The sequence below is a fragment of the Salmo salar genome, chromosome ssa29 (genome assembly GCF_905237065.1).
Source record: "Salmo salar chromosome ssa29, Ssal_v3.1, whole genome shotgun sequence".
NCBI lineage: Eukaryota > Metazoa > Chordata > Actinopteri > Salmoniformes > Salmonidae > Salmo > Salmo salar.
Window position 1 is genome coordinate 19962066 of NC_059470.1, and position 19327 is coordinate 19981392.

At 43.4% G+C, this 19327-nt stretch overlaps 1 protein-coding gene across 2 annotated transcripts; it reads left to right on the forward strand.

Annotated features, from left to right (window-relative positions):
* The first annotated feature begins 251 nt into the window (after positions 1-251).
* Positions 252-19089, forward strand: zgc:101569 (2,3-dehydroadipyl-CoA hydratase). Of its 2 annotated transcripts, XM_014181057.2 has the most exons (7): positions 252-597; positions 1239-1409; positions 5978-6075; positions 7804-7948; positions 14463-14612; positions 15119-15264; positions 18661-19086. In XM_014181057.2, the coding sequence occupies exons 1-6, from the start codon at positions 444-446 to the stop codon at positions 15226-15228; spliced, it is 828 nt and encodes a 275-aa protein (XP_014036532.2). In that variant the 5' UTR covers positions 252-443; the 3' UTR covers positions 15229-15264; positions 18661-19086. The 2 variants fall into 2 exon arrangements, with proteins under 2 accessions (XP_014036532.2, XP_014036531.2); XM_014181056.2 differs by lacking the exon at positions 15119-15264 and having other exon boundaries at positions 256-597; positions 18661-19089.
* The last annotated feature ends 238 nt before the right edge of the window (positions 19090-19327 follow it).

Consider the following 19327-nt stretch of genomic DNA (forward strand, 5'->3'; position numbering starts at 1 on the left):
TAGATACAATTGTCATGACTTGATGATAACATAATCATTTTCCGGAAGAGGTAGATTTAGTCAGAAGTACAGTGCCTATTCCTAACTAACCCCATTCATCTGTGCTTAAGCACTTTATTTTCTACAGAAAATGTACCTCTGCGGCAATGTGCACTGCAGTGCAAGAAATGGCTCGACTTTGCCCTCTCCTGTCTGAACTTGTGTTTAACACCCCTGCATGCGCCAATCGTGTGCAGAACCTTACTTACAGTTTGCCTTGTTTCTGGGGGGGAACTTGCAAGGTGCTGCACATTATTCGTAAACATTGGAACGTTTGTTGATATGTAGACATTTTTATTTTATTTTGTTTGTAGATGTGGATAAGGAACATTAACTTTTGAATTGGGGCTACTTTTGTTCCTGTGAGCTTCAGCAGTTTCTATTTTTGCTTGTCAATCACAACTATGGCTCTCCGAGCGTGTCAGAGTACGACACGTCTTTTGTTAGCTAGAACTCTGAGCTGGCGAGCTGCTACTGCCCTAGTCCGGTTACTTGGAAAAAAATATTATGATAAAAATAGCCCTTACAGCACTTCAGCTGGAAAGGAATCAGAGAAAGGTAGTACGCTGAAGAACACAGTTGTGTCATATGCAATGGCATATCTCTGGCAGCAGAGGGCAGTAAATACTTGCTTTCAGACCAGACCATGGACATGGGGCAGAGTGGAATGTGGATTCAATGGATTGACTGAGGAGCCTCGTATATTCGTATAATAGTTGAGACATATATTTCTCAAAACATGCGCCATTATGTATCACTTTGTTACAAAACATGCATTTAGGATATGTGGATATCATTTGTGTGGAGTTCTGCACACTCAATTTACTGACCTTGACTTCCAACGCTCTTTAAATTGGAATATGAAATTGTAGTCAATATTGAATAACGCTAAGTTACACTATTTCATATACTATATTATATGGAAATGTGTTTTGGCTCTCAAACTGTGTACTTTGTATGATTGTAGGATGGCTGGGGTGATGTTGGATATCCCATCTCTTTTGTTGAAGTTCTTTTTGATGCAACTGCCTTGATTTCGGTCCCTTTTTCTTATCGTAAATATGTAAAGTCAACTGTACGCTCTCTGCCACAAGCCACATAGCTTCATCCTCAGCCATGATCTATTCCAGTCCCAGTTTTGGGGCCATTTCTTTCTAAGTGCTGCGGTCTCACTTCTCTTCTCTCCCATTGTTGTGCAGTCGCCGGGCGGACGGTGGTGAAGGAGAGGAGGGGGTCAGTGGTCACCGTGGCGATCAACCGGCCCGAGGTGCGGAACGCGGTGAACCAGGAGACGGCTGGACGGCTGCTGGACGAGCTCACGGCCTTCGACAGCGACCCCGCCCTGACTGTAGCAGTGCTACATGGCAACGGTTAGACAGACACCTTGCTCACTACAGACAGCAGCTCAGCAAAGCCTCTGATGGAGGGTCAGCAGTAGCCTGGTCCCAGATCTGTTTGTGCTTTTGCCTACTCCATTGTCAAGTTAAACGTGTTTTGCATGATAATTCCATAAAGAGTTGGCAAGAGAGCAGAAACTGACTGGCATCTAGGCTAGGTCAGCAGGTTAAAGTAGCAGTTGCTCATGGTCACATGATGAGGTAGCCCTGCCTGGGACTTCAAAATCTGTCAGCCCTTGGCCCAAGAGGGAATTTCTTCTTGGCCTAATAGTTAAGATGTTGGTTTCTTCTACAGTAGACCTCGGTTCAGATCCCGCCCATGACATTAGCACATAGAGACAAGCAAAGAGGGTCTCTATGACAACACCAGAGACATGACGGATGATGATGTATTGCAGTAGTAGGCAACTAGATTCAGCCACAAGCCGTTTTTTTGTCGTAGTGGATGGTCGGCGCTGGAACATAATTATAATTATGTGTACACTGCAAGTTGACCACAACTAAGCCCAAAAAGAGATTGTTATTTTTAAATACAATCATTTCATACATTGAGACACGATACAGTACCTTAAGAAAGTTTTCACGTCACTTTACTTTTTCCACATTTTGTTGTGTTACAGCCTGAATTTAAAATTGATTAAATTGAGATTGTGTGATACTGGCCTACACACAATATCCCATAACTTCAAAGTGGTATTATGTTTTTTCCATTTTTATGCATATTAATTCAAAATGAAAAGCTGAAATGTCTTGAGTTAATAAGTATTCAGCCCCTTTGTTATGGCAAGCCTAAATAAGTTAATGAGTAAATATTTGCTTAACAAGTCACAATAAGTTGCATGGACTCACTGTGTGCAATAATAGAGTTTAACATGATTTTTGAATGGCTACCTCATCTCTGTACCCCACACATACAATTATCTGTAAGGTCCCTCAGTCGAGCAGTGGATTTCAAACACAGATTCAACCACAAAGACCAGGGAGGTTTTCCAATGCCTCACAAAGAACAGCACCTATTGGTAGATGGGTAAAAATAAAAAATAAAAAGCAGACAAAGAATATCCCTTTGAGCATGGTGAAGTTATTAAATACACTTTGGATAGTGTATCAATACACCCAGTCACTACAAATATACAGGCGTCCTTACTAACTCTGTTGCCGGAGAGGAAGGAAACCCCTCAGGGATGTCACCATGAACAGTTACAGAGTTTAATGGATGTGATAGGAGAAAACTGAGGATGGATCAACAACATTGTAGTTACTCCACAATACTAACCTAAATGACAGAATGAAAAGAAGGAAGTCTGTACAGAATACAAATATTCCAAAACATGCATCCTGTTTGCAATAAGGCACTAAAGTAAAACTGTTGTGTTGGATGGGGGCAAATACAACACATCACTGAGTACAACTTAATATTTTCAAGCATGGTGGTGGCTGTCATGTTATGGGTATGCTTGTCATCGACAATCACTAGGGAGTTTTGTAGGATAAAAATTAATGGAATGGAGCTAAGCACAGGCAAAATCCTAGCGGAAAACCTGGTTCAGTCTTTCCAACAGACACTGGGAGACAAATTCACCTTTTACCAGAACAAAGACCTAAAAGACAAGGACAAATATACACTGGACTTGCTTACCAAGACGGCAATCAATGTTCCCAAGTGTCCTAGTTACAGTTTTGATTTAAATCTGCTTGAAAATCTATAGCAAGACTGAAAAATGGCTGTCTAGCAATGATCAACAACCAACTTGACAGAGCTTGAAGAATTTTAAAAATAATGTGCAAATATTGTACAATCCAGGTGTGCAAAGCTCTTAGAGACTAATCCAGAAAGACTCACAGCTGTAATCACTGCTAAAGGTGATTCTAAGATGTATTGACTCAGGGGTGTGAATACTTAAATTGGATTTCTGTATTTCATTTACAATACATTTGTAAACCTTTCTAAAAACATGTTTTCAATTTTTTATTCTGGGGTATTGTGTGTAATTTGTGTGAGGGAAAAAAAGAATCCATTTAATCCATTTTGAATTCAGGCTGTAAACAAAATGTGGAATAAGTCAACGGGTATGCTTTCTGAAGGCACTTTTTATTTTTTATTTGTGGGAATACTTCAGAACAGATTTCCAAATGAAACATTTTTTTAGCTGAATTCCTGGTGATTTTAGTGTTTTTTGACTCAAAACTAATATTATTATTTTTTATATAAAAAAATCGCTCGCGGGATCATTTTGGCCTGTTGCAGACACCTGATATATTTTCTTTCCACAGCTCACTAACATTACACATCCAAAACATGACATCCCTCTCTCCCACAGACATACAGAACAGTAGACAGCAAACTCGTAGAGATGCAATTACACCCCTTTTATTGGATGGAAATAGTATATTTTGTATGTCTTTGACAACAGAATGCTAATAAGGACATTTACATTCAGGCTATTATGATATTTACAGTGCCTTCGGCAAACATTTCTAAAAACATGTTTTCACTTTGTTATTATGGGGTATTGTGTGTAGATGGGTAAAAAATAATCATCCATTTTGAATTCAGGCTGTAACACATCAAAATGTTGAATAAGTCAATGGGTATGAATACTTTCTGAAGGCACTGTATATATCTTATTCCTACATAGCAAGGTGTTCATAGTAACGCCTTAAGAACATGACTTCCTTATAATTTCGGCAGAATATAATTATGTGGGCGGGCTCCCAATAACACACTATAAACAGTCCCCAATTATTTAGATATCCTTAATTACACATGTAGAACCATGCGGCCCAATCAGCTGGGGCGAGAGATCAAACTCTCTTTGAATCATTTCGCCGGCTAACTGCAGGCGCTAGAAGCCAAGAGTGGGAATCACATCCTCCACTCCTCCGCCTCATCCCCTGCTCACACTGCCTAATTAGCCCTGATTTAACAGCATCCAGGAGATGGGTTCACAGGGGTCCTGAGAGCCAGCCTTGACGGCCGCCGCAGTGTCTGTATTAACATATGTATGCTCACAGCTTCCAGGGCCCTGCTTTGTGTCAACCAAGGAGCGAGAATTATACACATTTAATACCTCTGCAAAATATCATCTCACCCCATCCAAATGAACTCCCACAATGGAAATCATTTTTTCAACCAGGATCAATTCTCCTCCCTTAGAGTGTAGCGTCGGCAGAGAGGCTTTATTTTAATGCTTCAACACCTCAAAGCTGCAACCCAGAAATGACGGCTGCTAAATGCCGGTCGCTTCGGCACTGAACTGAAAACAGTGTGTCGGTAATTGCCTTGTGTTATTTGGCTTAACTTTGACCAACGTAATGGACGACTCTGGCAAAGTGCACTTGGATTCCTGCGCTGGCAATTGTTGTTAATTGGAGTGTAAATCCAGCTTGTAGGTTCAAATGTAGTACTGCCCTGGTAAATACTAATCCCTCTACTGGTGGAGGTGACAGCTAGACATGTCCAGTCTGGAATACTAACAGTGCAGCCATAAGGAAGCTATTTGGTCCAAATTAGTCCAAAACATGATAATTTTCATCGCCATTTTGGGAGAATTGTTTCAGTACTTTTCACTAAATTATGAGTAATTACCTCTGTTATACATTTTTTGAATCTGTTGGCACATATTTATAGTTTTTTGGAATCGTATTTCTATGTTTTTATAGTAAGAGGGATAGGGGAATTTGAAGGTTTGCTAACTGCTGAAATAGCTGCAAAGGTCACTGTTGTAGCACCTTTCAATGAGGCCATTTTATCCCCATTGTAGAGAACATACGATAAAGTGTTGTCGCGTGAGGCCAAATCCAAACATGAGATATGGGCATGTTACTTCAACTTTTCCATTAATATCAATAATAAAATATTTTTTAAGTGCTTTTCCCAAAGAGTCGTGCGCACTGCACAATTTGCATATTGGTTTTAGCTTGTTTCTCTGATTCTAAACTCACCATGAAGTCACAATATGATCTTATCAGTTTTAAGAACAGAAAACGATATCATAATATCTCCTGGTATAGTCCTTTTACAATATGTCTTCATACAGATTCAATCAAATCCAGGAAGCACCGGCATATAATTACACAGACACAGCCTTTTAAAGAACTCTCCTCCTCTGATCCACCGCTGCTGTAATCAAGCCAGTCTCAGTAGAGGGGTGTTGTAGCACATTTCTCATCCTCAGTCTCATTACAGTTAGAAACAGAGCGGTCACACCGTTTTACAGCCCTCCGCCTCAGCGCCTGTGACATAGTGTTTGTAGGCCTCCTGGGTAATGTTGTAATTACCACATGAATCCAATGGAAGGGGCTTTGGTCAGGGTGCGTTATTCTACCATTAATGAGAGCATTGTGCAGTAAAGAGAGACTGAGCCCACGCCAAGAGCAGAAAACCATTTGTGTGCCAGCCAGCCATATTTCCTCATGCATTTCTAAATTGCAGCCCTGCCTCTCTTCTTCAAGTTGTTGTGTTTTTTTTCATCCTCGTCATTTTCCCTTCCTCTTCAGTTGCCAGCTGCCATACTTTGTAATTTTGTGGTCTCTTCCAGGAGGGAATTTCTGTGCTGGTTACGATCTGAAAGAGCTGGCCCATCACACTGCCTCCCTCAAATTGGAGCAAGATGTCACCAAAGGTCCTGCTCCTATGGTGCGTGCATCTGCAAAAACCTTCCATGACTTTGCATCACCCTCACACGCGATCAGTGTGCACAGAACTGTCGATGACTGATAACACACAACCTAACTTTCAATGTATCTGTTTGTCATTATTGACCCCTCTGTATGTATATGTAAATGGATCAGTTGTGGTATGTCTTTCATACAGTGCCTTCAGAAAGTATTCTTACCCCTTGACTTACTCCACATTTTTTTGTGTTCCAGCCTGAATTCAAATTTGATTAAATGTATGTTTTTCTCACCCATCTACACACAAATACCCCATAATGACAAAGTGAAAACATGTTTTTAGACATTTTTGCAAATTTATTGAAATGGAATACAGAAATATCTAATTTACACAAGTATTCACATCCCTGAGTCAGTACTTTGTAGAAGCATCTTTGGCGGCAATTACAGTTTTGAGTCGTCTTGGGTATGTCTGTATCAGCTTTGCACATCTGGATTTGGGGATTTTCTCCCATTCTTCCTTCTAGATTTTCTCAAGCTTTGTTAAGTTAGATGGGGAGCAGCGGTGAACAACAATCTTCAAGTCTTTCCACAGATTTTCAATGGTATTCAAGTCTGGGCCACACAATGACTTTCACATTCTTGTTCTGAAGCCATTCAAGTTTTGCTTTGGCTGTATGTTTGGGGTCATTGTCCTGTTGGAACGTAAATCTTTGCCCCGCAGTCTAAGGTCGTTTGCACTCTGAAGCAGTTTTTCATCAAGGATTTGCCTGTATTTGGCTCCATTCATTGTTCCCTCTATCCTTACCAGTCTCCCAGTTCCTGCCACTGAAAAGCATCCCCATAGCATGATGCTGCCACCACCATGCTTCACGGTAGGGATGGTGTTAGACGAGTGATGAGCTGTACCTGGTTTTCTACAGACATAGCGCTTTGCATTCAGGTCAAAGAGTAACATTTTTGTCTCATCAGACTGCATCATCTTTTGCCTTATGCTCTCAGAGTCTTTCACGTGCATTTTTACAAACTCCAAGCGTGCTGTCATGTGCCTTTTACTCAGGAGTGGTTTCCGTCTGGCCACTCTCCCATAAAGCCCAAATTAGTGAAGTGCTGTAGAGACGGTTGTCCTTCTGGCAGGTTCTTCCATCTCAGCCAAGGAACTCTATAGCTCTGTCAGAGTGGGCATTGGGTTCTTGGTCACCTCTCCCTGACCAAGGTCCTTCTTGCCCAGTTGCTCAGTTTGGTCGAACGACCAGCTCTAGGCAGAGACTGGGTAGTTCCATATTTTTTCAATTTCCCAATGATGGTGACCACTCTGCTCTTGGGAACTTTCAACACAAGATCTACAGACAGGTCCTTGGACTTCATGATATAGTTTATGCTCTGACATGCACTGTCAGCTGTGGGACCTTATATATACAGGTGTGTTTCTTTCTAAATCATGTCCAAGCAATTGAATTGGCCACAGGTGGACTCCAATCAACTTGTAGTGACATCCATTTTGAATTTGGGCTGTAACACAACAAAATGTGGAATAAGTCAAGGGGTATGAATACTTTCTGAAGGCACTGTATATAATCTGTAATCTCTATTGCCAGTCTTTCAAGCTTGTGTATTCTTGTAAAAGACCAAGGTCCTTCCTTGTTGTGGGAGTATGTTTGTGCAGGAAGTCTAGTTGCAGCCTTGTTTAGGGAGTGTATTCTTTTCATGCCTCGCTCAGGGTGTGTGTGTCATGTTGTGTCCTTCCCAGGGTCCCTCCCGACTGGTGTTGTCCAAGCCGTTGATAGCAGCGGTCAGTGGCTACGCAGTGGCTGGAGGGCTGGAGCTGGCTCTGTTGGCTGACCTGAGAGTGGTGGAGGAGAGCGCTGTCATGGGGGTGTTCTGTCGCAGATTTGGTATGTGTATCCCGCCTACGAGATGACCCCTAGCCACCTCCCTGAGCCTGGTCCACCCCCCCACTAGTGTGTGTGTATGTCATGTAATTGTGTGAGGTTGCAGCCCTTAACCCACCAGTGGAAGTCAAAATTGTTACAAAGTGCCTGATTCATTTTCCTTTCAACAGCAACATAGAATTTCAAGCCGCTATCACTTTAGCTTTCTCCTGTTTGGGTTTGAGTAACTGCGATAGCAGCAATGACCATGGCCTTTGAAAGCATTGCATGTACAGACACCAGTACTGTACATGCTGCACTCCCTGATAACCAGAAGGAGAGGAAATGAATGTAGCGTGTAGTAGCATCTCCCATCTCGACACCAGTCTGCCTCCGGGGTTAAAAATATGACCTCTGTGTTTCTAAATAAGACCGGCCGTACTATAATTTACTGGCAGTGGGTAGATCCTGGGTCTCTTTCTCTAAACGGGGCTTATCATTTTGGCTCTGTAATTAAACAGAGCATCCTGGCAGTGCCCTTGCCTGACTTGCGACCAGGGCCAGAGCCACCGTTCAGACTGTCTTGTGGCAGGGGCATGGCCACCATGTCTCGTCTTCTTCACCTCCCATCATATATCATACTGACGCCGCTAAGTGCATGACATCAGGGGTAAATCTCAATAGTCTTTATTGGCTTCCTCAATCCTCAAATTGTCTCCTTTCCTTGATACGTACCGAATTGAGCTGGTGAAAGGGGAATGACTAACCGCTCACTTCAGATCTCCTTAAGCAGCCCAGAGTGGAGCATGTGTGCTCTGTGAGGTTTTGACACTGGTGGCGGCAGAGGCACATTTCCTCCCAGCTGCTTATGTTCAGCCACCCCACCATCTCGGCTATGCCTCATTCCACAAACCCCTGGGTTGTTTGTCAACACTTTTCCCAGTCATTTCCCCAGCTTAGTTTTGCCACTGTGGCTCGTTCTATAATTGGATGTGAGTTTAGCACTGTAATTGTTATTTTGACCATACCCAGTTATCAGCTGTGGACGTTGTGTTCCTCCACTCTGTAGTTAGCCTGGAGTGTATAGCAGCAGTAAGGCTCTACTCATCAAAAGGAACGCTACTCCTCTGGAGTTTATCTCTCTGGTAGGTTTGTTGCATCTCTTTAGTTTGATGGGAGAATTCTGTAAGCGTTTTTGGTGGAGAAACACTTGGACAGCAGCCCAAGGGATCCCTGTGGTTTGAATGAATAACCCAAATCTATGTGATGTGGCCCAATGGAAGACACAAGTGAGTGACAGCTTCCTGTCACATGATTCATTGGAGCCCCCGTCTCGTGTGGAAAAACGAGAAAGGCCAAAACGAGGGATCATAGGATAGCCCACATGTTTAGAGCACAGCCTGGTCCAAAGCTGACATCATGTTGGCCAACTCAAACAACTACCCGATGACTTGTTATTAATGACATGGGGATACCATTCAGAAACACTCTGCTACGTGAAGCTGCATGGCTGAATACTCCCCCTCTAAGCAATGCATGGGCACAGGAGTGGACCGTTAGTCCAACCTCTACAGGGAGTCCTTAGCAGAACCTGAATTTCGAACCTCCTGGCTGTCCTTGGCCCAATGCAGGATAACCTCTGGACCTTGGCTCCGGACGTTCCGGCTGCGCTCAAAGATCCAATTAGTGAGATGGATGGGGTGGTGGGGTGAGACACAGCTGCCAGAGACTGTGTGTGATACTGGACTGGACCTGACCCCAAGCCTGCAGAGAGACTAGAAAGACCACACCCTGGTCTTAAGACTAGAGGATCTGGCTAGTGGCTAGAGAGGCACCTGCAGCACTGTGTGTCTCTGTGCTTTGCTGGATGTGAGTTAAACTCTAGTTCTCAGAATGTCCTGTGCGTTCTTCAGAGCCCATGGGGAGGCCTTCATCAAACAATGAACTCGCAGACACCAAAAAACGTCCAAATATTTCTTTGATGTGCTGAACAAAAAGGGAATCCTGTGACAGTGTGTTAAGCCCAAAATATTTCTCCAAGATGGAGTGTCGGAGTGTTTCAAAGTGAACCTCCGTTAAAGGTTCACGTTCTCATCTCTGTATCCGTTCCGTACGGATTTGGCTGGAAATCTTTAATCCGCATCGAACTTAATCACATTAACCCTCATGAGAGTCCATTGTGGACAGCTTTGCTTTGAAGTGGTGCAGATGCCTGTATCTCCAGCACAGCTCAGTTCAAACTGAAAAACATCAGTCGTCTGCCCAAACTGTTTCACAGAGTTCAACACTTCACTGGTGTACTGGCAGTCTTACTGTGCCTATAGATGTGGTGTTTGAACTAAGAGGAAGCAAATGAATGAGAGTGAGGCTAGGGCTGTTGCAGTGACTGTATTACCGCCACACCGGCAGTCATGAGTCATGACCGCAGTAAAATTCCATGTGACCGTTGAGTCATGTTAATCTCCTCTTACCCAACTTGCTAATGACCTACAGGTCCTAATGGTCTGGTACTCAGGGCTCTATTGTCCCTCTAACCACTCTGACATCAATGCAATTGAAAATCAAATCAAACTCGTATAATCAAAACAGTATTGTGCTTTTTAAACTCACCTAACTGTGATGATCAATTTGAAGAAAGAAGTTCAACAGCAGGTTGAAACTGAGTGTAAAACATAGTTGTTGTGGATGTTGTTTCAATAATGCAACGAAATGGACAGCGCTTTCTAAGGTGATGATTCATTCAAAACACCCGTACCCATATTAGAGCTTAGGCGTAGGCTCATGAGCCCGAAGAAAAAAAATTGAATTAAAATGGCAGAAAAACTCAAATGATTTAATATGTTTTTGCTACATAATTGGTCTAGCCTATACTCCAAAATTAAACAAATTTGATTTATTGCCTTTGTGTGTGGACTGTATTATTATTCATACAGGATGGACTGGTTACCTTATGCTATGCTCCAAGATGTCTATCCATGAGTCTGGGAGAGAATGTATAGCCCTAGGCAATGCTGTTGGTTTATTGATTGTGCAGGGCGGCTTACAGAGTTGGCCTTCAGATAGAGTGTATTTGTTTTTGAATTGCCTAGGAATAGGGCTTTTTTTTCTCTTCAGAATTAATTAGGTGACACATTACCTTTAGCTATACAGAATCTCACCCCTGTGCGTTTCCATCTCCTACTCTCTCTACTTTTATGTATTTCTAGAGCGCGCAGAGGGGCTGTCAACAGTTTAGTAAAATATGTTTTGTTGCGAAATCATGTTACTATTGATGTCCCCGAACAAATTTCAATTGGTTTCCCAAATCAAGCACTGGGTAGCTGCAGGTTTTGGGCGTAATATCACCTGTCGCGCAGCGAAAGCATGCTTCTCAAACATGGAGTGAACGTGTTCTTATGTTTATTTATCAGCTGCTCATATTAAGCACATGCTCCACTATAAAACCAAAATAGCCTACCCGGCATCATTGAAAAACGGTCCGGCGGGAAAGCGAGCGGCCTCCATTCGCTATTCGAGTGTACCATACGGATGACATGTCTTTTCCCCCCCCTGTTCCTGCCCATTTGATAATGGACCATTCTAAATCGAAACAAATTTGACTAGTAAAGACAAGATTCATTTGAGAATAGTCTGATGGGTGAAAATATGATCACTTGATGAGAGAACAGCTGTGCAGCCTGAGGCAAGGAACAGAGCGCAAGCTTTTTTTTTGCTACTTTCTCAAATCATCAATAGATAATGTTTTGATTTCTAAAACATTCTAAGGTTTGTATCATTCACAACTAAAGTTGCCAAATAACTATACATCTAGCGTATAGGACCTGTTTCCAATGATCACTTTTTACGCTCAACATAGCCACTCCTTTCTATTTTATTCAGCTAAATGAAATTATATTCGTAAGGGATAATCATCGAGGGGCTCTGCGTTCAATGGAAAATAATGAACGACTTGGAAGGTGTGATCCACGATGTGCTAGCGGAGTGGAACTGACCTTCCACTGAGTTGCATTATTTTCCAGAGAACGACTAGAGCCCCGAGTTGATTATCCCTTTTAATACCATGGCTATAATTTAACACATTTGCACCTAGAAATGCGTTCAACATCCACTGAAGTAGCTAGCAAGTTTACTAGCTAGCTACAGTAGTTTCCGTGGTAACCAAACAAACAGACTTGCTAGTTTAACAGTCCTAGCTTGCCATTATGAAAATCGAATTCAACAATGCCAATAATGTTTTCAATTCGACTTTATCTTTCAAAAGCAGCTAAACCATAGAACATGTAATAATGAACTATGGCCATTGAATTCTACCGTGCAGATATAATGCACGAGCTATAATGCCCTTCAAGCCAATCAGAAACAAGTATTCAACAATGACATGATATAATATAAAATAACGGCACAGGACTTATAAGCAGTCTTTTGCGTGACAGTAACCAGCTGACAAAATGTCATGACGGCCACAGCCCTAAGTGAGGCCATTGTTTCAACCAGCATACATTCAAATTCTATGTAAATATGAATGGTTAACCATAATCTCCATAGCATAGCAGCGTTTTAGAGAAAAACATTGGATAAAAAAGTGGTCAAAGGCATAGCCTCCTGCACTACCCCTGCAATGCAGAGGATAAGGCTGACAATCAGGAAGAGAACCACCTCCTATATCTATTATTGGACAATAGGCTCTGCTGACACACGCAAATAAAAAACTGTTAAAACTGGTATGACTCTTAAGATGGATTTATCTGCTTTGAATAGATGAGGAATTAAAGGAAGTTCTAGTATATCCACAACATGGCCTTTCTCATTCTCAGATCTTCCCAATCAAAAAAATCTAACTTAAAAAAAAAAAAATTAGACGATTTCAAGGGGACCTTGCCCAACACACTGGATTCCATTCATAGGGAACAAAGGATGGGCTGGTGTGTTAATGCAAACAGGGCTAGTTTGAGACAGACAGGGAGAGTATCAGCAGGCTTTGAGGCGGCTGCTAGATAAGAGAGGACCCTTCCGACGGCTGATAGCATGGTGCCAACAGCACTAAAGATTATCTGGCCCAACCTGGCTCCTCTCTCGCCAATCTGGCCTGTTAGTTCTGGACATGGACTGAAGAGGCTCTCTACGCCACAATCTAATCTAGCCTCCGGCCCTGAGAGAAACTAGGGGGTTGTGGTGTGTGTGTGTGTGTGTGTGTGTGTGTGTGTGTGTGTGTGTGTGTGTGTGTGTGTGTGTGTGTGTGTGTGTGTGTGTGTGTGGGGGGAGGGGGAGAGGGACTCATCAGTATGTGGGGTGGAATTACTCAAACCTCAAACTGGCCATCCTGTTCGAGAAAATGTAACAGTCTGTAATGCGATGTTATTGTTGTGATGCCTTTGTAAATTAAAAAATAAATAAATAATGGAATTGAAGTCAGCTTTCTTCAGCTCGGGCTATTGGTAGCACACTCTTTCATAGGAATTTTCAACGGAATCGACCTGACCGTTAGAGACAGGGAAATATGTATTTGCTGACAAAGAGCTCCCTCCCTAAGAACCTGTCTTGTGTCAGGTTGCCATATGTGCTTAGTTTTTGACCCGAGGCCTCTCGATTGGTTGCAGATGTATTAACACAGGTATTCAATGTATTCAAATGTGATTTATTTGAAGGACTCCGAAAATGTGGCAGGGAGTATGAATGAATAGAATTAGTGTTTCCACAACTCTCCCCTGGGGAACTCCCCCCGAAAACCCAGAAAGATGATTTCAGGTTCTGAAAATATGTTGGACTCATATGCTCTTAATAATGGGTGGTCAAGCAGAATCTCTGACTGGGAGGAGTTGAGGAGACAAGCTCCCTGTGCTTCGGAGGCCAGTAAAACTCTACCTCCATCTGCCTCACGGCCACAAGGGCTTCCGCAAATAATAATAGGCTGGTGGATATGCTGGTGGACATGGTCACTTTAATTTAGCTACTCTGGATCATTAATTGGACTCGTACTGTCATGTCTTGATTTCTTGTTTTGATTTTTGATTATTTGTGTATTAGTATTGTATTTGCGAGACATTCTACTGCGCTGTTGGAGCTTATAACATCAGCATTTTACTGCACCTGCTATAACACCTACAAATATGTGTACGCTACCAATAAACTTAGATTTCATTTTTATATGAGTTATGACATTTTAGGAGCCACTCACTGTTGGTGGGAAAACACTCCTTTTTAAGTCGTAAAAGTGGAGGGTAAAAGCAAGACAACACTGTTTATGCAGCTTTTTAATTTTGCGCGAGCGTTTACCCACCTTTTGCGGAAAATGCATTAAAAGTATAAGTTGCATTGCTTTACTCACCACAAACGGTGGTCAGCGTTTACCCTATATTTTTAACACTACATCACTGGGTGGAACGCATGAGTGATAAACTCCCTCACAGTCTACCTACCCACTTATAAGCGTATGTGTATGTCTGTGTGCAACAGGAAGACTAGAATAGTCAACCACTCTGTAAAATCCTGCAGCCCTCCTCAGAATGTCACTCATGGATGATTCCCTTGTCTTCCTTAGGCGTCCCCCTGATTGATGGGGGTACAGTCCGGCTCCCCCGTCTCATTGGTCTCTCCCGGGCTCTGGACTTGATTCTGACTGGACGACCCATTGGGGCACAGGAGGCCTTAGCCTTCGGATTGGCTAACAGAGTGGTACCGGATGGCCAAGGTAAGAAATATGCCCTCTCTTGAGGTTTTGTTTGTAATGTTCCTCTCCTCACTCTGAACAAGTATTTTTTTTAACTGCATTCTGAAATTTTGTTGTCCGTTCCAATGTAATGGCTGTGGTAGATTAGACAGATTTATGTAAGCTATTTTACTCAGAGTTATCCGATTTATATGCCATTTCATTGGTTGGAATAAACCATATGAATAACTTCATCAAATTCATTGAGCAATGATAGTTGAATTGGACTATGTATAATTTCCAAAATGGCATTTTTGCTATGAATGTGTGAACTCCAACTCCTTCATCCCTACGAAAAGCCTTTCCATGTGCTCTCCTGGTTAAAATTCCTCAAAAAACATTAGAAGATTAAGTTAAGTCTTTTCGGAAGTCATTCCCACAGCCAAGTCCGACTAATTGGACTCAGAGGCTGATCACTTTGGTTAGAGATAGCTCAAAGAGAGAGGGGGCACTTGGGCATCACTCACATCAGCCCTTTGCTTCCATAGGAGATTTGGATGTCATCCAGTGCTTTCATGTGGCCCAGGGAACAAAGTGGCTTGGCTCAAGCACAGAGAGGCAGGAAGTGCAGGAAGAAGGGAGGATGCACCAGCAGTAGCTGTAACTGAATAGCTGCCAAGTGCCCTATGCTAATGTAATTATTGAAACTAACTACAGAGGGTATAAATCCTGTGTGTTTGTGTATAACACTCGCTTGGTGGTGTGAATGAGTGTACGCTTGGTGGTGTGAATGTTTAGAATGGTGCCGGAGGGGATGGCTGACATTTTACATGCTCCTAACCAACTTATTTTGTACATAATGTTGCTGCTACCGTCTCTTATGATCGAAAATAACTTCTGGACATCAGAACAGCAATTACTCACCTTGAACTGGAGATTTTTCCTTTAACGAGTCCGGCGCAAAGGATATACTGCTTTCTCGGGAACAGGGCCAAATCCCCATCATTTGCGTGATAAAAGACAGAGAAAAAGGGGGCGGATGTCGGGCTGCCTTCTGAGAATTTGTAGGCGAGCAAGTAAACCTCCACTGCCATCCGTTCTATTGGCCAATGTGCAACCATTAGAAAATAAAATCGATGACCTACAATCAAGATTATTCTACCAACGGGACATTAAAAACTGTAAAATGTTTCACTGAGTCGTTGCTGAATGACGACGCGGCTAATATAGAGCTGGTGGGATTTTCCAATGCACTGGCAGGACAGAGAAGCTAGGTCTGGTAAGACAGCTGGTGCGCGATGTCTAATATTAAAGAAGTCTCGAGATATTGCTTGCCTTAGGGTAGAGTACCTTATGATAAGCTGTAGACCACACTATCTACCTAGAGAGTTCTCATCTATATTATTCGTAGCCGTCTATTTACTACCACAAACTGATGCTGGCACTAAGACTGCACTCAACCAACTGTATAAGGCCACAAGCAAACAAGAAAAGGCTCTCCCAGAAGCGGCGCTCCTAGTGGCCGGGGACTTTAATGCAGGCAAACTTAATTAATTCCGTTTTACCTCATTTCTACCAGCATGTCGCATGTGCAACCAGAGGGGAAAAAAACTCTAGACCACCTTTACTCCACACACAGAGATGCATACAAAGCTCTCCCCCGCCATCCATTTGACAAATCTGACTATAATTCTATCCTCCTGATTCCTGCTTACAAGAAAAAACTAAAGCAGGAAGTACCAGTGACTCGCTCAATACGGAAGTGAATCAGATAACGCCGATGCTACGCTACAGGACTGTTTTGCTAGCACAGACTGGAATATGTTCTGGGAATCATCCAATGGCATTGAGGAGTATACCACCTCAGTCATCGGCTTCATCAATAAATGCATCAACAACGCCGTCCCCACCGTGACTGTACGTACATATCCCAACCAGAATCCATGGATTACAGGCAACATCTGCACTGAGCTAAAGGCTAGAGCTGACACTTTCAAGGAGCGGGACACTAATCCGGACGCTTATAAGAAATCCAGCTATGCCCTTCAGACGAACCATCAAACAAGCAAAGCGTCAATACAGGATTAAGATTGGATCCTACTACACCGGCTCTGACGCTCGTTGGATGTGGCAGGACTTGAAAACTATTACTGACTACAAAGGGAAACCCAGACGCGAGCTGCCCAGTGACGCGAGCCTACCAAACGAGCTAAATGCCTTTTATGCTCGCTTCGAGGCACGTAACACTTAAGGCTCACATAAACAGCATCCTCCCTTATACCCTAGACCCACTCCAATTCGCATACCACCCCAACAGATCCACAGATGACGCAATCTCAATCGCACTCCACAATGCCCTTTCCCACCTGGACCAAAGGAACACCTGTGTGAGAATGCTGTTCATTGACTACAGTTCAGTGTTCAACACCATAGTGTCCACAAAGCTCATCACTAAGCTAAGGACCCTGGGACTAAACACCCCACTCTGCAACTGGATGCTGGACGTCCTGACGGTCCACCCCCAGGTGGTAAGGGTAGGCAACAACACGTCTGCCACACTGATCGTAAATACTGGGGCCCCTCAGGGGTGGGTACTTAGTCCCCTCCTGTACTCATTTACATTTACATTTAAGTCATTTAGCAGACGCTCTTATCCAGAGCGACTTACAAATTGGTGCATTCACCTTATAATATCCAGTGGAACAACCACTTTACAATAGTGCATCTAAATCTTTTAAGGGGGGGTTAGAAGGATTACTTTATCCTATCCCAGGTATTCCTTAAAGAGGTGGGGTTTCAGGTGTCTCCGGAAGGTGGTGATTGACTCCGCTGTCCTGGCGTCGTGAGGGAGCTTGTTCCACCATTGGGGTGCCAGAGCAGCGAACAGTTTTGACTGGGCTGAGCGGGAACTGTGCTTCCTCAGAGGTAGGGAGGCGAGCAGGCCAGAGGTGGATCAGAGGGTTAAATAATGAACGTAATCAGGGAATATGAAACAGGTGTGTATAATTAAGACAAAACTGAACGAACAGGGAAACATAGATCGGTGGTAACTAGTAAACCGGTGACGTCGATCGCCGAACGCCGCCCGAACAAGGAGAGGGACCGACTTCGGCGGAAGTCGTGACACCCCCATTAACATCGACGGGGCTGTAGTGGAGCGGGTGGAGAGTTTCAAGTTCCTTGGTGTCCACATCACCAACGATCTATCATGGTCTAAACACACCAAGACAGTCGTGAAGAGGGCACGACAACACCTTTTCCCCCTCAGGAGACTGAAAAGATTTGGAATGGGTCCCCAGATCCTTAAAAAGTTATACAGCTGCACCATCGAGAGCATCCTGACTGGTTGCATTACTGCCTGGTTTGGCAACTGCTCGGCATCTGACAGTAAGGCGCAACAGAGGGTAATGCGTATGGCCCAGTACATCACTGGGGCCAATCTTCCCGTCATACAGGACCTGACCACCAGGTGTGTCAGAGGAAAGCCCCCAAAAAATTCAGAGACTCCAGTCACCCAAGTCATAGACTGTTTTCTCTGCTACCGCACGGCAAGCGGTACCAGAGCGCCAAGTCTAGGACCAAAAGGGTCAGCTTCTACCCTCAAGCCATAAGACTGCTGAACAATTAATCAAATGTCCACCGGATTATTTACATTGACACCCCCCCCCATTTCTTTTGTACAGTGCTGCTACTCGCTATTTGTTGTTATTATTAACCTGTACCCCCCGCACATTGAATCGGTACCTGTACCCCTTGTATAAAGCCTCGTTATTGTTATTTTATTGTTAATTGTTATTATTTTTTACTCAGTTTATTTGGTAAATATTTTCTTAACTCTTTCTTGAACTGCACTGTTGGTTAAGGGCTTGTATGTAAGCATTTCACGGTAAGGTCTAACATGTGTATTCGGCCCATGTGACAAATAAAGTTTGATTTTGATTAGTGTACAGTTAGTTGGTGGTGTGTAATGAATGTACGCTTGGTGGTGTGTATGTGTGTACATGTATGTGCTTATTTGCCTCCGCATGAGTCTGTTTCTTTACGATGCTCACTTATATATCTTGTGTGTGTGTTTTTGCGTGTGTCTCAGCTCTGCAGGCAGCTCTGGAGCTAGCTGAGCAGATCAGCACCTTCCCCCAGCAGTGCATGCGTGCAGACCGCTCCTCTGCCCTCTATAGTGCCTACGATGCCCCCTCCTTCAGCTTGGCCTTGCAGTACGAGATGGACCACGGAGCGCCAATCATCCAGACTGAGTCTGTCGCCGGGGCAACCACGTTCAGCTCAGGGACAGGAAGAGGCGGGAAATTCTCCTCAAAGCCCTAGTAACACTTTATTTAGGTATGCTTATAAACATGACTACATAATGTATGCCTATGTACACTACATGACCAAAAGTATGTGAACACCTACTCGTCGAACATCTCATTCCAAAATCATGGGCATTAATATGGAGTTGGTCCCCCCTTTGCTGCTATAACAGCCTCCACTCTTCTGGGAAGGCTTTCCACTAGATGTTGGAACATTGCTGTGGGAACTTGCTTCCATTCAGCCACGAGCATTAGTGAGGTCGGCACTGATGTTGGGCGATTAGGCCTGGCTCGCAGTCGGCGTTCCAATTCATCCCAAAAGTGTTTGATGGAGTTGAGGTCAGGGCTCTGTGCAGGCCAGTCAAGTTCTTCCACACTGATCTCGACAAACCATTCCTGTATGGACCATGCTTTGTGCACAGGGGGATTGTCATGCTGAAACAGGAAAGG

Coding starts and splice junctions, on each gene's coding strand:
- zgc:101569 (XM_014181056.2), top strand. CDS start 444: ATGGCTCTCCGAGCGTGTCAGAGTACGACACGTCTTTTGTTAGCTAGA. Junction 1,410..5,977: donor AGCAGTGCTACATGGCAACG/GTTAGACAGACA, acceptor GGTCTCTTCCAG/GAGGGAATTTCTGTGCTGGT. Junction 6,076..7,803: donor CCAAAGGTCCTGCTCCTATG/GTGCGTGCATCT, acceptor TGTCCTTCCCAG/GGTCCCTCCCGACTGGTGTT.